This window comes from Cibotium barometz, chromosome 2 (genome assembly GCF_041138505.1).
Source record: "Cibotium barometz isolate CiBa-2024 chromosome 2, ASM4113850v1, whole genome shotgun sequence".
Lineage (NCBI taxonomy): Eukaryota > Viridiplantae > Streptophyta > Polypodiopsida > Cyatheales > Cibotiaceae > Cibotium > Cibotium barometz.
Window position 1 is genome coordinate 20,742,659 of NC_141047.1, and position 18,549 is coordinate 20,761,207.

Genomic DNA, 18,549 nt, shown 5'->3' on the forward strand with positions numbered 1-18,549 from the left:
TAAAGAAATAGAAAAAGATAAAGACATTCCAATTGATATTGAAGTTGATGATAGTGACAATGAGGAGAACATCCACAAGCTAGAATATATTCCTTTATTCCAAAAAAAAGAATATTGGTATTGTAATCACTTGAAAGATCAATAAATGACATTTTTATTATGTTTTTCTCAAATGTGAATCCATAGGAATTTTTGTCATGAAAAATAAAAAATATGTATGGTTTTCTTTTTGTGGTCCTCTTTTTGAATCAAGAGTTATAATTTTTTCTGAATAGTAGAGTGAATTATGTAGTATTTTGGAAGCCTGAAAACCATGGTTTGAAGAAAAAAACCAAAATTATGGTTGAGGGAAGCTTATTCATAGTCATGAGCCCTTGATTAGGAGAAGGAGATGAAAATCAAGCTTTAGGTGATGTAAGACTGATTTAGCAATCTCCGAGCCTGGCCAAACACACCCTTGATCATACTTCTTGAAGAATTAATCAAACTCAAATATACATCAAGGATTAAACCATAGACTTTAATCAAATTGACAAGAATGATCATAAAATAAAACATGAGATAGAGTAAATATCACCATCAACACACTATTGGATGCAATCTCTCCCCTCATACGTGTAGGTCCCACTTCCACGACATGAATATTTTGAGGATTGTATTCAATATATAGCCTAAGGAGCTTATAATAGTTTTGTGTACAAATTTGGGCTTTCTTTTCCACTTTTAAAAAAATAACTCAAGCACTAGAGCTTGTTTACACACTAAGTGTAAAATAACCAAAACTCTTCTAACATATGTGCTAATAGTATAGCAACACCATGCATAAGCGTGCATAAATAATATGTACAATCACTAGAGCAACACTAGAGCTTGTTTACACACTAAGTGTAAAATAACCAAAACTCTTCTAACATATGTGCTAATAATATAGCAACACCATGCATAAGCGTGCATAAATAATATGTACAATCATTTGGCACATAGCCAAAAAAATAATACAAAATAATAATAATAATCCAAAATGATATAAATAGGATCCTCCATGTGTAACACACGCACTGCACATCGCCTATCTCACAAACGTAAACACATTAGTTGTTCCAATTAATTTCTATCTCCACAAGAATTAATCCCAATATGTGCTAATAATATAGCAACACCATGCATAAGCGTGCATAAATAATATGTACAATCATTTGGCACATAGCCAAAAAAATAATACAAAATAATAATAATAATCCAAAATGATATAAATAGGATCCTCCATGTGCAACACACGCACTGCACATCGCCTATCTCACAAACGTAAACACATTAGTTGTTCCAATTAATTTCTATCTCCACAAGAATTAATCCCAATATGAAACATTGATAAGCACAAACACAACATACACTCACCACTTGTTACACTACGATGAGAGTATCATTATACACATCATCTAGCATGGCGTGTATTACCACTTTTGTTACACTTTAATTAGCATGGCACACATTTTCATAAACCACTTGTTATGCTTCGATTGTGTGTAGTTGTCTAGCGCAGTCCACTTGTTTCACTTTGACCACACACAGTCATCATGGCACTACTTGTTATGCCTCAACAATATACACCCATCAAGCATGGTCTCAAACTATAAACCCGTCAAGCATGGTCTCAAGTTATACCAATAACACTAGGCAAACAGTCCTATAGAAATCACTTTATATGTGAAAAAGGACAACCAAGATTTGCTTATTATCATTCTCTATGTAGATGACATGCTATTGAGATAGGCGCACCAATGAGGATTTCATTACAGCCTTTAATTACCTTGCCCTCAAATTTTGAGATGTCATACAGTTTGGCCTTTTACACTACTACTTGGGTATGTAGTTTATACACAGCAAGATGATGGTATAGTCATTAAGCAATCAAAGTACATCAAGACACTGCTCAAGAGATTCTTATAGATTTCAATACTATGTTTTTTAAAGGATTTAGTAAAATATTTTGTTTAATAATATGTAATATTAATGCTTTTATCAATGTTTTAAGATAAAAAGTAATTTTTATAAAGTTCAACGGATTTGATTATTATAGCTAATTTTGAGTCAATGTTGTTATAAATTACTTATGTATCGATGATTTTAACAGAGTTGAGAAGTAATTTTTATAAAGTTCAACGGATTTGATTATTATAGCTAATTTTGAGTCAATGTTGTTATAAATTACTTATGTATCGATGATTTTAACAGAGTTGCAAGTACACAAATTGAGAAAATTTTAAGACATTCACCTTTAACTTGATATTGAGTATGCATCTATGTATAAGAGGATAGAGGTTGCCTTGTGATGCAACAATCAATAATGCAAAAGAATAAAGATGTATGGAAAAAGCATGTGGGTCTATGGGTAGAGGGATCGATATATCCAGTTGATCCTATATCAAAACGGTCCCCTTTGTTTTTAGGATTAACCTCCTTTATCAAGTATATGTGTTGTGGCTATGTAGGTCTCTTAGGTTACAAGAAGGCTTTCTAACCAAGCACATTATATTTACACATCATCCGAAAGTATGTTGATAAGAAAGTCATGATAATACAACTCTCAAAATCATTGATTAAGAAAGACAAGTAATATGAAAATTTGCAAGGTGCAATGCATATTGTGGAAGTACATAATACCCAAATAAGTGAGAGGGTGCATGTTATTGATAAAGAGATGCAAAGAATGTTGGAGAACAACACTGCATTCAGGCCAAGAGCATGTCTGAAGGAGCTAAAAAACAATGGATAGGTTGGTCATTAGAGCTGGACAATGGAAGTGACGAATTAAGGGTTGTAAGAATACCCAACACCTGCTTGTAACAAAAAAATGATGAGATGGATAGCTCAGTTTGCTAGAGTGCTCTCAAAGGACATGGTAAGGTTTACACTCCCAGACAATGCATATTGTAGTAGTACAAAATGTCCAAATAAGTGAGAGGTGCAAGTTCTTGAGATAGAGAAGCAAAGAATGTTAGAGAGCAACACTACATTCAAGCCAAGAGCACATCTGAAAAGGACCTAAAACTAATGGATAGGTTGGTCATTAGAGGTGGAACAACGGAAGTGAGAGCTTATAATAATACCCAACACCTTCTTGCAAAAAACATTGATGAGATGGATAGCTCAGTTTCTATAGTACTCTCAAAGGACACGGTAAGATCTGCACTCCAAGACAAGAAGTTTAAAGCAATGTCAAAAGATATACAATGAATGATGCCTAAGGCATATGCAATAAAGCTTGGATTGCCTCGAGATCATATGCTGCTATTTATAAGCAATTACATAAAGAATTTAAGAGGGTTATGAAGAAAAAAAAGGATTTTTTTCTCTCCCAAAATCATATCATGTAAGACAAGCACGATAATTATTGGTAAAGTTCTGGAGCTCATTGGTGAGCCTATGTATCTAGGCCATGAATATAAGTTAGAGATTATATTTAAGTTGATAAAAATTCAACAATTTTATGCTAGATGTATGTAAGGTGCAAAGTGCAGTGATGGTCAAGTTCTATAACATGACAGTTCAATAACATTGTGGTATATTAAAGTTTGTATTAAAACTTGAAAAATGTGAGGTTGTCAGAGGACAGAGAGGGTAAGCTTGACCCTGATGAATACAGCCTTGATTCCAGACATCACAAAAGAGCATTCGTATTATTTTAGTGTAAATGAGATATGGTGAATTGTTACTTTCAAAGTCCCAAAAGGAGACCACAAAATATTAAAGCTTTTCTTTAAGTTGACAAGTGTATTGAATGTGCTTAAACCTCAGACAAAGGGAAAAGTCCCAAAAGTAGATGAATTTGGTGAATGCAATGTATAATGACACCTTGTAGGAGATTTGAAAACTCTAAAGTGCATGTTTAGTGTATCGTATGCATCCCCAATGCATAATTTCCATGAATTTATTGCATGAAATCTAGAAAAAAACTAAAGGATGGAAAGAAAAATTGGATTGCAAAGACAAGAAAAGAGGGTGATCTAACTTGTGACCAACTTATAGTACACAAGGGAAAATAATCTTTTTTAATTCAAAGTGGAATCCTATCCTAAATATACCCTTAATAAGAATTCACTTTATATACCATGGTAAGGATGTTTGAAAAGTTGATATACAAGTAGATGTGTTTTTGCCTATAGGATGCAACCAAAGAGATGCTCAAGAGACAAGCAAGAAAGTAGAAGAGGTTTTGTCAGACATGGGAAGGATATAGAGATTGGCCTCTTGCAGGATGTGTTGGCAGGAGATACCACCTTTAGAACTACCACTCATCCCTCTATGCCACTTGGTACCTAATGAGGCCATCCGCGCACATCATCGTTTGAGGTGGATGTCCTTCATGATAGTTTTGACAAGATGGGGTATGTGATTTCTTGTGTTCTTTGGTTTCATTGAGGAAACTAGGTCGTGAGTCATATTTGGAGGGAGCAGATATGGATAGCAAAATGGGTTCCTACATGGTGTGTAGTGAATGACCAATTTGAATGGGAGCTCACAGCTGGGTGAAGAGATTTGTTTGGCAAAAAATGTCTTGTTTGGGATGGCAATCACAGGGTCAAGGGGTGGTTTTGCACAGATTAGGAAACGTAAACTCTAACATAATGCATTAACTTCATACATTCTATTAGCTTGCATAATGTATTAACTCCATCTGTTTTATTAGCTTGGTCACATATACTATCCCGACATGTGAGAGCGTGGTACCAATTCATTGTCATTGACAAGTTTAGGGAGGGGGAGCTCCTCTTGGCACTTCAATCATAGAATGAGTGATTATTGTCACAATGGTTATCACTTATATGTATTGTCATTGACAAGTTTAGGGAGGGGGAGCTCCTCTTGGCACTTCAATCATAGAATGAGTGAGCATTGTCACAATGGTTATCACTTATATGTATTGTATTGTCTCTTCTCTCATTTATAACGATGATGTTTGTTGCAGATTGGCTCATATACATGTGGCTCCAATGATCTTGTACGAGATCTTTCTCTTCCAAAAGTTTGAATTAGCTGACAAGTCCCCAATAATTGATCAATTAAGTGACGATATCAAGAAGTAGGTGGAAATGGAAATGGCACTTGAGAAGAGAACGATAAATGCATGGTATATTGCACCAGCAACCGTGTTGTCCCAGCTTGTTTGGAAAGTAATGATCTTTCAAATACTTGTGTTGTCAATCTTCACATTGCGTTGTCAATCTTCACATTACTTACATTCATTCTATGATGTTAATTAATGTGTTTGTTTTGTGGATGATGCAGGCTGAATATTCTACGGCTATAAAAAATGATGTAGAGTCATTGGAAAGTAAATTCATGACATTGCAAGAATATACTAAAAAGTATGAGAAGGCCATGAGGAGAGTGGAGACAACCTTTAGGGATAGAGCATACAAACTGCTCGCGATTGAAAATCCCCAAAAAAAATGGGAATGGTTTCTTTCAAATTCTCTAGAATTATGATTGGTCAAAGAAGGGAATTGTCAGTTTGACAAAGGATAAGCTATATACTCTAGCAAGCACTTGTCTTAATCCACAAAGGTAATTAGGAACCTTTCATACTGCATTTTAGAGTATATATTTACATGTTTTATCTAAACCCCAAATAATTATGATTGGTCAAAGAAGCGGATTTTAAGTTTGACAAAGGATAAGCTATATACTCCTAGTAAGCACTTGTCTCAGTCCACAAAGGTAATTAGGACCCTTTCAGACTACATTTTAGAGTATATATTTATATGTTTTATCTAAACCCTAAACATGTGGATGTATAAAAAAAGAGGTCCTCCACATGCTCAGGTCAACAAAAGTGAAGGATCATGTAGCCTTGGGCAAGCTTGGGGACAACAAAAGTGAAGGATCCTTATCCTAAGGCTCCTCAACTATGTAAAGAAGGAAGTATATTGGGGGGGGTACTTGCTCCAACAAGGTAAGAGCATCATCGAAGAACTTCCTTTCCCCCGCAGATGAGGAAGTGACTCAAGGGTTTGTGGCCTTCTGGAAACGGCAAAGGGCATCACATATTTTTGATTCTTTCCATGATGTTTGGAAAGATATGAGTGGGACAAAGGATTTAGAGAAGTAGCCCTAGATGGAAGACAGCTCAAAGTGCTTGGTTTATAGGTATGAAATGAAGCTCTTGAACATATCTATCTATAATATCTATTTTTCCATTTGTGCTTGATGAGAACTTTGTTTAAACTTGATATCTAATTATAGATGGATAGGTGGTACTTTGGAGAACCTTCCAGATGCTTTACACGCATGGATAGATTTGAATAGTGTAGATTCCATGTACCTATCATCATGGGAAAGACAAGGAACTCATTTAGTGGGAAATTCAAAAATACCCATTTGAATAGTGTAGATTCCATGTACCTACTATCATCATGGGAAAATGATGCGTCGCAAAATGATGCGTGGGTATCCCCACAAAGAGTAATGATATGGTATGTAGTCACATCATAAATCCCACAAGGAATATTGAACCTACGTGAGTGTGTAGTTCATTGTCCATAGAAAGAGTAATGATATGGTGTATAGTCGCATCATTGTGTCCCATAGTATTGATCCTCTATGAGTGTGTCAACTAATGACCAAAATGTTTGTCACCATCTTGTCCTCTAATGTGACTATTGTAAATGGCATGGTTAATCATAGGACATTGGAATGCCAATATCATTGCATCCTGCACTAGCTTAAATCCAAGCCCAATCACTTCCCTTAACCCATATCTACCTATGCAAAACACAGCCTCTCCCATCCTCCCCACTACCCCACTTGGCAGCAGTCCAATTTCAACTCTTAAAATTCACCACTGCTGACCCACCCCTCGCCCCCCACAAAACTAACACCACTTACCCTCCTAAACAACACTAACACACACACACAGGGCAAGCACAATCGACATGGGTACCAAAAAAGCTTCTCACGGCTCAAGTGGGCTCGAGGCTCCTATGGCAACTTTATACGTAAGAACTTGAGAACTCAGTGTGCACCAATGGCTATGCAGTCTACTTCCCTAACTCCCCCACCACCAACCTCATTGCCTACAATCTCAAAATCTCTCTGCATTGAGCGAATGAATGATGAGCCACACATAAAGCTCCCAAGACCAACACCGATCCACGAGCTGAGCTAACTAGCAAGACACATCGACCAATCTCTACTCCATGACGTCCCATACCGCCACAGAGCTACCCTGTTAACCTTAAAAATATCAATGTCGCCATGGTCTGGAATCATTATCCCCTATTATATACACTGACCATGTATTGGAGAAAGTCACCAATAGAAACGTACAAACACTGACCATGTATTAGAGAAAGTCACCAACAGAAGCTTACAACTTCTTGGATGGCTTCTTAGGCTACAAATTAGTGATGATCGATCTCCACCTGATCAATTCAAGATAGCATTTGCTACGGATAAGAATCTACGCATATATCACGTCATGCCATTCAACTTGACCAATGCTCTTGCCACTTTCTAATGTTTGATGTGCATAGCCTTTAAGGATCTCCTTTGGAAGATCCTAGAGATATTCAAGGATCAAGGATCTCCAAAGGAGATCCTAGAGATATTCAAGGATCAAGGATCTCCTTTGGATTTCCTTCAAGGATCTCCTCCATAAGATCCTAGAGATATCAAATGATTTCCTTCAAGGATCCTAGGGTATTCAAAGATTATCTTTGCATTCACTCGTCGAAGTGGAAAGAGCATATTGCTTGTCTCAGCAAGAAAGTTTTTGAGAGAGAGACTACAACAATTGAAACCACTCAAAATTCAATTATAGGTTAAGCATGGAGTCATCCTTGAACACAACATTTCCAAGAATGGAATCTCCACAAATGAGAATAAGATCGATGTGTTCTTGGAATTGTTTCCACCCATCAACTACAAGGGGGTGCAAATATTCATGGGCATGTAGGGTTTTATAGAATATTTATCTTCTTGTATTCATGGGGCATGTCAGGTATTATAGAAGATTCATCTTCTTGTATTTTCATGGAGCATGTCAAGAATTATAGAAGCTTCATCTTCTTGTATGCTATATATACTAAACCTTTTTTAGGATGCTAATTATGACAAATAATGGGCATATGAAAAGCTCTAAAGAAGGAATTAGCAAGTGTACCCATCTTGAGACCCCCCAATAGGGATCTTATTTTCCATGCATATGTCAGCATTGTCTATTGGATACATGTTAGCACAACCAAGGGAGCACAACATGGACTTTTTTGTGACCTTAGCTAGTTGGAAATGCAATGCCACTAAATGTAGTTACACTACCATATAGAGAGAGAGAGGGGTTAGCCATGATGTATATTGTAACGAAGTATAGACATTATCTATTAGCTACCAAATTTATTTCTTTGTTGACCATTAAGTCTTGCTGTATTTGGTGAATAAGCCTTGCACCACAAGGACATGTCCCAAAATTCGACTTCACCACCACATTGAGGAAGGGGTATGTGCATGTTTATGCTAATCACCTTTCCAAATTTCCAAATAATGAACACCCTTTAGAAGGGGGGCAGAAGATCTTCACGACAGTCCCTCACTCACTTCTAACTAATATATTCCTCATAAATTGTCCCATTAAGAAGGATGCATCAAGAAGGATAGGGCTAGATTCCTCATCAAAAAGGCCATCCTATCAATTGATGGGGGGATGCTTTATAAGAAGGGAACATATTAAGAAAATATGTTCATGAAGATGACTTCACAAGCAATTCCATTCTGGGATTGGTGGTGGACACTTTGCCGAAGACATGATAGCCTCGAAGGGTCTTGGGTCTTGGGGCCATAGCCTATGGCATGTACTCTTTGGAGCCCTAGTTGAATTAGTCGAGCACTACGATGAATGTCAAAGATTTTTCATGGTCTAAGTAAAGGATCACCTCTTAACCTTGGTAATCTCATAATAGTCATTTGAAAAATGGGACAAGTCTCTTAAGTCCACAATCGTACAATGAAAGAAATCATCATCCTCAAAAGGGGAGAGATTGTAAGCCACTAATTACATCCTCAAAAGGGGAGAGATTGTAAGCCAGTAATTACAGTTGAGCTTTTCCATGTGATGGAGGGGAGAGATTGTAAGCCAGTAATTACAGTTGAGCTTTTCCATGTGATGGTTACCATACCTTTCGTGCAAAAGAAGAATACCTTTCGTGCAAAAGAAGAATACCTATTACACTTGAGCTTTTCCATGTGATGGTTACCATACCTTTCGTGCAAATGAGGATACCTGAACCTTATTCAAAGCCTCATCTTCCACAAACGCATGCCATCACCACAACACTTCACTTCAGTGCGTTCACACCCCTAAAACATTATGGAAATGCAAAACCTTACAGATAGAGACGAAGACCACCTCCCCAACCTCAACCTCAACAACCCGTCATGGAGATCATCAAGAAAAGAGTGAATATCTAAGATCACCTTAGATCGCGATGATGCCAAGGCAGAAAAACCTAGCAGCCACCATTTACCTAGAAGCCTATGCATGAGTACAAGTATGCCACAAGTGGGACCCTAAAACAATAGAGTCTTTACCCCATAAGAGCCATGCTCGATTCTCGTCAACAGGCTATCCATTTCGGCATCGAACTTGCAAAATTTTGGAATTCACTCACAAATTTACGATTGTAGTTTTGGAAAAAGGAAACGTTTGTCCTCTCATTCACATAACAATTCACGAACAATCAAAATGAAAAAACCCTAGTAGATTGTAATATATGTGAAAACGGCATTGTCCAAGTGATAACAGTTTGTAACTATCACACATCTCACTTTGTGAATTAGGGTTGTAATTACAAGAATTACAAGTTTTGAGAGGAAATGTTAAAACTCATGAACTATATTAATCAAAAACAAAGAAAGAGGCGCTAATAAAAAAACGCTTTTTATTTCGTCTAGCTGTGACACAAAACAGTATTCTTCTCCGTGTCTTCAAGGACCTACGTTGCACAGGAAAAGCTACATCTGTTTGGTTTACTCTGTTATACGTATAATACCGTAATAGTACCAGAAACTATGGCCTCCAAGGGTAGGCACATGGCCATGCTCTGCAGCAAAGGGCAAATCTTAGCCGGAGATTTCGATGGATTTGGGAGCAGGCTTCTGAACCTTGGGAACAGTAACAGTGAGGACGCCGTCCTCCATAGCTGCCTTCACCTCCTCCACCTTGGCGTTGTCGGGGAGGCGGAAGCGCCGGAGGAAGCTGCCATGTACCCGCTCCACACGATGCCACTTGTCCGTGGCCTTAGTCTCCTCCTTCTTACGCTCGCCGCTGATCTGCAGCACGCGACCTTCCTCTACCTGCACCTTCACCTCCTCCTTTGCCAAGCCTGCAGGACGCACACACACACACACACCGTATACACAGAGAGCACCGGAAACGTGTGTGAGAAGGGACGCACATCTAACATGTAACGGCTATCTCAAAATGAAGACCCTAGATGTGTTCTGTGCAGTAGAGGGGCAAGACAAGGCGTACCAGGTAGGTTAGCCTTGAAGACGTGGGAGTCGGCGGTCTCCTTCCAGTCCACCTGAGTGTTGGCGACAGCGGCGACGTCGCGGGCGTAGCTGCTGCCGCCCTGCCCCTCGTTGGAGGAACGGCCTCCAAAGAGGAAGGAGTCGAAGTTGAAGGGGTCGAAGATGTCAGCGCCACCGAAGAGGAAAGGAGATAGGGCCATTGTGGGTGACGCGAAGAGTAGCGAGATGAATGAAGTGTGGGGATGGATCAGAGGGCGTTGCGTGTAGCTATTCAAACATGCACATTCTAACCCCAGCTCCTGCACTTAAAAGGCAGGAGGAGGGAGACGCACAGAACGATCCAGGCCTTTCCAGCGCCTGGAACGTTCTCGGTCCTTCCCGTGAGCATCAAGAGGCTTCCAGGAGTCGGTGTGAATATCGCCTACACTAATTTTTCAACTAATTTTCTTTTCTCTTTTAACCTTGGCTTTGAAAGTAGGTACAGACACACACCATCTCTCGCACAAGGGAGATTCCAACCCACAACCTTTTAGTTTGCACTTTCATTCCAAAAAGTTGGAAATTCAAAGCATTAAGAGCCTTTTCCCACCAAGCCGCTCGGGCCATAAGGCATCGTTCAATACTTAAAAAGGCTCGTGGCCAACTTGAAGACCAAATTGATGATCCACTTGTAAAAGTGCTTGTCAAAGTCTATCTCAACCCTCTAGTTCTAAAGAAACCCACCTTCGAAAACTAGGTTTAAAAGAAGAAAGCCCTAAGTACATTTTGTTAAGTTATGAAGGCGTGTGCATATGCATGTGCATGTGCTTATGCACGCTCGCGCGCATGTGTGTGTGTGTGTGTGTGTGTGTGTGTGTGTGTGAGAGAGAGAGAGAGAGAGAGAGAGAGAGATTATTTATGGCTTCATGCATGAAGCATTTATGGATAAGGGCTTATTGCATGATGCCTTATGCATAAGCCTATGCATAAAGCTTCATAGATTAAGGCCTTATGCATACATAAATCGCTTATGCAGAGGTTATGCATAAAGCCTCTATGTATAAAGCTTTAAGGCTTAACCATAATGTTTAAACCTTATGCATAGAGGTTATGCATAAAGCCTCTATGTATAAAGCTTAAGCATTAAACCTCTATGCATAAGGCTTAACCATAATGGTTAAGCCTTATGCATAGAGGCTTTAGTATAAGGACTTTATGCATAAGGCTAAGCTTTATGAATAAGGGCTCGATGCATGAAACCTTATGTAACATGCATTATGGCTTCATGCATGAAGGATTTATACATAAGGGCTTATTGCATGTCGCCTAATGTATAAGCCTATGCATATAGGCTTTATGCATAAGTTTATGCATAAAGCTTTGAGGCTTTTAAGCCTCTATGCATAAGGCTTAAGCATAATGTTTAAGCCTTATGCATAGAGACTTAAGCATAAGGGCTTTATGTATAAGGCTTAAGCCTTATGAATAAGGGCTTGTTGCATGAAGGCTTATGCAACATGCATTATGCTTCATACATGAAGCCTTTATGCATAAAGGTTTATTATATGATGCCTTATACAAACTATACATAGAGGCTTTATGCATAAGGCTTCATGGATTAAGACCTTATGCATAGCCTTAATCATTATACATAAAGCCCTTATGTATAAAGCCTCTATGTATAAAGCTTTGAGGCTTAAGCGTTAAGCCACTATGCATAATGTTTAAGCCTTATACATAGAGACTTAAGCATAAGGGCTTTATGCAGGCTTCATGGATTAAGGCCTTATGCATAAAGCTTTGAGGCTTAAGCATTAAGCTTCTATGCATAATGTTTAAGCCGTATACATAGAGACTTAAGCATAAGGGCTTTATGCATAAGACTTAAGCCTTATGAATAAGGGCTTGATGCATGAAGCCTTATGTAACATGCATTAAGCTTCATGCATGAAGCCTTTATGCATAAGGGCTTATTGCATGATGCCTTATGCATAAAGGCTTAAGAGTCATGCATAATGTTTAAGCCTTATACATAGAGGCCTAAACATAAGGACATTAAGCTTAATGCATAAGCCATATACTTATAGCTTAATACATAAGTCATATGTATAAGGCTTATGCATAAAGTTTAATGCATAGGCCATATGCATAAAGCTTATTAACATATATATTTTCTTATGCTTGTAGATTGTCCTTGTTGCAATATAAGCTCAACTTCGCACACGCATTGCCTACTTATCTTCTTCTCAAGGTAAGAGTACTTGTCTATCATAGTTCATTTCTTTACTTGTTTTTGGTGCACCCTTGGGTGCTTGGGAGTATTTTTTTTCATTACAAAAGGCTTCAGCATTAAGCCTTTATGCTCAAGGATTAAGCATAATGTTTATGCCTTATGCATAGAGGCTTTATGCATAAAGCTTTGAGGCTTAAGCATTAAGCCTTTATGCATAAGGCTTAATCATAATGTTTAAGCCTTATGCATAGAGGCTTTAGAATTAAACCTTTATGCTCAAGTCTTAAGCATGTTGTTTAAGTCTTATGCATAGAAGATTAAGTATAAGGGCTTTATGCATAAGGGAATTAAGCTTAATGAATAAGCCATATGCATTAAATGTTTAAGCCATATGCTTAAAGCTTAATACATATTAAACCATATGTAGTAATACAGTAATGCTTTTAAGCCTCTGTATCCATCAATACTTAATCAATGTTATGCATTTGTACATGTTTATTTTCAACGGCTAAACCCGAAACGTTAATGAAGATAAACAATAACATGTTATTGTTGCTCACATACCAAAACGATGAAGATGCATACAACACTGTTCTTCATATAAAAAGCAATCTTGTTCGTGGTATACAAGAGCATGGTAGGTGCACTCAAGACGACATCAACAAAGCTCAAGAGAGAAGCTTTCTGAAGCAATCACGGAGTGGAGGCAGAATTGTCTTATCTCTTCCACACAAGAAAGGAATGCTTGTGCTAAATATCGATTTAATTTGCAATATATTTTTGGCTTTTATTGTTACAATTATTTTATTTTTTAAGTGTTTGTGTTCTAAATATCATTAACTAGTATTTAAATAATGTGATGAAAAAAATAAACAGGGACAGAATGGATGAGACATGTGGGGACATATCCACAAATCTCACCCATTCTGTCCCCATTTTTTTTTAACAGACAATACGAGGCTATAGCGTGCGGCTATGTACGCTACTATAAGCACTGTTGTGCATGTGGCTATGTATGTTGTTTTACATGCGGTTATTGACATTGCCGCATGCATCAATATCTACGCTTATAGTTGCATAAATGTTTTTTTCCATTTATAGATCCTTTGAAATTTTCCTGGCTATTCACACTATTGTGCTCTTCGTTTGTTGTAGTAGCACCCTGCTCTCAGACTCCATGCTCTCACACAATCCACTAGTACCACAAGCTTCTATGTGACAACAGGATCTCTCTGCAGACCACACCCTTCTGCCTGCACGCCCTTCCTAGTAGGTGGTTCTCTACTGCATATGCGGAGCGTTACTGTAGTTTAAACCTACATGCATTGCCCATCACCTACGTTGATTGAGGTGGCCAAACTTTCTTCCCCACTGCATCTTCTTGCCAACTATTATGTTTTGGTGCTTGCATTCCTTGCGCACTTGCCTTATAACACTCTCCATGGTCCTGCATCTCGTAAATTCTCTCAAAAAATATGGTCGTTTCATCTACGCACTCAAGAGAGTGTGTGATTTGGCAGTCGTTATAATTTGCAAACAGATAAAAGGTTTAATCCACCCTTAGATATTCATGTAAGAGGGTGTTCACATGAGCTCTACAGATGAACTTGAAGGAACCATGAAAACAGATCAACCATTTAATCTAGATTGTCTTCACAAGAAGAGGGTTCTGGCTCATGGGCCATGGCTAATAATAGTACCGATTGAGGTTTCCTGTGGTGGTATCCTAAGGCTTGGCAATGCCATTGATGCTTCATCACATGACAAAATCCACTATAGTTTCTCCCAAAATTAATGCAAAAGTCAATCTATCACTTCAAGTGGTCAATCTGGCAAAAATTACAGACTTTTGAAGTGTTCATGGTTCTTCTTTCATGTGCTCACAAGGATTCTCTTTAACCTAGTGAATGACACTGAGAAGTGTACTTCTATGGTTGTAGAAGCGTCAAGACTTCTATGACACTAAGATTTTTGCTTAGATTCACAAAGTGAGTGAAAATAAGTATTTTAGTTGCAATTGGAGAAGTGTGGGATTTAACTCCTATGGTCATAGAAATTAGGACTTGTATGGTTTAGAAAGGTCAAGGTGACTTACAAATTGGAGATGTGAGATTTCTATGATCAAAGAAGTGATGTGAACTTTGATGGTTGTAAAAGTGATTGAAATTTTAGATTTGTCTGATCGATGAAGAAGTGAGGACTTTTATGATTGATGAAGAAGTGATGAGAACTTCTACAGTTGATAAAATGTGATGACTTCTACGATCGAAGTGATGAGGACTTCTAATATTGATAAAGTATGATGACTTTTACGGTTGTCAAAGCATGTGCCGTTGAGTCTTGCCTTTGAGCCGTAAATGCAACTTTCCATTGTGGGTGTGCTAGCTCATGTATCATATCCTCACTCCGTTGTCCCCACATAAGAATGCTCCTTGCCAAAGGGGTGAAGAGAAAGCTCTTAATACCTAGATGGAGGCAAGAAGAGATGATCCTTGACGATGGTTCTCTCTCAAAAGATAAGAAAAAAAAGAAGCTAATGGATAAGAAAAACCTATATAATCACACCTATTCAAATAAACATCTATCAAAGCAAGTAAAAATACAATAGTATGCAACAAGCAAAAGAGGGAAGGACAACTCACAAGAAAACTATTGCAAGGGAATGATTGTGTCTTGCTTATTGTCAAAAACAACTTATATACAAATGACTAGTTTTTACATTAAACCAACCAAACTTAAAAATGGTCCAACCTCTATCACTAGTCTTAAGCAACTATATAAACTAAGTCCATAGACTGGTAAGGCTGCTTAATGCAACACTGTCTTATAAAATTTAAGTACCAGTTCACGTGGGTAAGATAGCAAAATGCCTTACAATAGGTCAAAAGGGGAGGAGGGGGAGGGGTGAAACCACATTAACCTACGAAGTGGTTAACATACCCTCCCTCTTAATGGTAACCACATCCTCACGTCACCCAAGTCAGTGGTGAAACTATTGCCGGCATGGAAAGTAATAGACAATGTAGAGGTTCTTCATGACAAGCCTTCGTTGGTTATGGAAGTGGTGTGGACCCTTCAATGTGAGGTGGCTAGTAGAAGCAGTATGCAGCATGTAAAGGGTACAATGAGTGTGAGGACCACCATGGAATGATCTACATGGGTAGACGGTGGTCAAGAAAATCTTAGCATGACAAGATAAATAATAATCTCTGCAAGAATGTCACATGTAACCTGGTATCTTCATCAATGTTATGATCCCAAGCTACAAGCCTTGCCTACATGCACAATGTTCAATTGGAACTTCTAGCCTGCTTGGATTTGGCCCAAAACCCCATAAAAGTTGTAGGAACCCTTCCCATACATGTTCATGACCGTCTTGCTGTTGGTTTGGGTCAAAGGGGGGCTTGTTGTATTGGAATTTTGAGTGGCTGACTTGTAGAACTGAATGTAACTCCTTGGAAGTTGGCATAGTTAAAAACAAGGGACGAGAAGAAGCTCACTACTCATGAGGCTTGGTCTTAGGGGAGGGAATGGTCCACAGCTGGAGGAGTCGCCCACTGTTTGTAAGAAACATAGTGACAGGTGGGTAGGAATGACATGAGTAGGGCAGCAGCATAGATAAAGTTTGAGATCGCCATACGCAACAGCAGCAAGGAGGACGTGCAAAACCCATCCTCTCTCCCTCTCTCCCTCTACAGATCGGGCAATCAGCGACGCGAACTAGCCAACTAATAGCGCAAGGAGGGTGGCACTCAGCCGCAACTAGGGGAGGTTGATTGCGGCAAGGGCAGTCGGCAACCACAAAGCTACGCCCAAAGAGAGCTAACCCTTCATGTCATTTGGGGAGAGCTATCCCTTTTTATCTAATGATTTTCTTGAGAGAAAAAAAAATAGGAGTCTCCCTCTTCAAAAAAATAGGAGTCTTCCCTCTTCAAAAAAATAGAGGTCTCCCTTTTAAAAAATAGGGATCTCTCTCTATTAAATAAATTATTTCATCTCATGTCATTTCAATTTTTGAAAGGAGAGTTATCCTTTCTTACCTAATGATTTCTTTGAGATAAAAAACAGGAGTCTCCCTCTTAAAAGGTGAAAAAAATTTAATGTGTAGGTGTCTATCTCTTTTTCTCTCACTGTAAAAGAAAAGACAAAAGACATTATATGTCCTAGTCTCCCAACCCGTCCTCCGGACGGGAGAGGTTTGGATACCATAGAGTAGACCTTAAATTTGAAGATCATTTTGACAGTCATGGACTACTTTGAAGAAAACATCAAAATTGGCATACTTGTATATCAAGGCACCATGCTTTGCATATATATCCACGAAAGGAGATCCTCAAGCACTTCGTTTTCTTTAAACAGAACACCAAACTTGGCATACATAGACACATGGAGAGAGATGTGTCCTCTTTTATATATAGTAAGAAGTGGTGTGACACATCTTCGAGGCGGGAAGTAGCCATCTAATGAAACATAAAATTAAAAATAGACTCCTAAGCTTCCACCAAATCTAACTAAATATAACCTCATAAGGATTCCTCATTAGGCAGATTATCTTCATGCAATGGAGTAAACGGAATGTCTAAGTGATCTCATAGAAAGGACCATGTTGCCATGCATTTGAAGTAGATAAGCAAATGTGCCATGAGTTAGTGACACAATATGAAGGCTAAATAACAAAGAATCGCCTGCTAAATTGAAAGAACTGACAAAAGTAAACTGATGGTTCATCATGCAAGCGTATCTCGCCATGTTCTTATAAATAGACTCCTAAGCTTCCACCAAATCTATCCAAATATAACCTCATAAGTATTCCCCCTTAGGTAGATTATCTTCATGCAATGGAGTAAACAGAATGTCTCAGTGATCTTGTAGAAAGGACCATGTTGCCATGCATTTGAAGTAGATAAGCAAATATGCCATGAGTTTTTAGTGACACAATATAAAGGCTAAATAACAAAGAATCACTCCGAAATTGAAAGAACTCACAAAAGTAGAGTGATGGTTCATCATGAAAGCTTATCTCCCCCCTATTCTTATCACTATGGCTAGTATATCATGATAAATGACTTGTTGGACAATCCTAAAACCTATCGCCATTTGCAAGTCACCAAGTGCTCTCCTTCGGCTAGTGCTCTCCTCTGGCCAATTTGGCTTTTCACCAAAACTGTCCTTTGGCTAGTCTGTTCGAACAATCCAAAAACCTATCACCATTTGCAAGTCACCAGTGCTCTCCTTGGCCAGTTTGGCTTTTCACCAAAACTGTCTTTTGGCTAGTATAACTTTTCTCTTCAACTAAAAAATGTGTAATAAAGGCCATGGCAAGTCCAAACATTGCATAGAGAAAACGTATTGCAAAACCCTTGGCACCCCAAGCTGCATGTTAGATGCTTGGTGGAAAAATATGAACTTGCCAAGGTTATTCCTGTCAGCCATAAAGAGGGGCATGCTTCTGATAATATTATGCATGCTTCTGATAATGTTATGCATGCCCTCGAAGACACTAAAAAAATAGACAAAGAGAGCTAAGGATGCCCATACCTTGGGGTCATGGAGAGGGGTGTTGTCTGCCATGTAATGAATGGAGCCACGGCAAGGTGGCCACCGATCATGATGATGAGCTGCTTCTTGGAGATGGGAGGGGGTCTTTCTATGGTGCTCACTTTCTGCTTTGTTTTTTATTTGACAAAGGAAGCCATGTCCTAGACATGGAGGGCAAAGTTGTTGGGTTCCATGACCTCTGCATCTTTGAGAGTTGAAGTGCCTTTATTGACTGTCCTTGATGTGGGAGACTGGCCTAGAGCTTTGACACC

General features: G+C 38.6%; 1 protein-coding gene across 1 annotated transcript; it reads right to left on the bottom strand.

Annotated features, from left to right (window-relative positions):
- Positions 1-9,918: 9,918 nt before the first annotated feature.
- On the bottom strand, positions 9,919-10,900 carry LOC147640795 (18.1 kDa class I heat shock protein-like). Its single transcript, XM_086815218.1, has 2 exons — positions 10,529-10,900; positions 9,919-10,379 (listed from the first exon to the last, which is right to left on the bottom strand). The coding sequence occupies exons 1-2, from the start codon at positions 10,725-10,727 to the stop codon at positions 10,117-10,119; spliced, it is 462 nt and encodes a 153-aa protein (XP_086671344.1). The 5' UTR covers positions 10,728-10,900; the 3' UTR covers positions 9,919-10,116.
- Positions 10,901-18,549: the final 7,649 nt, after the last annotated feature.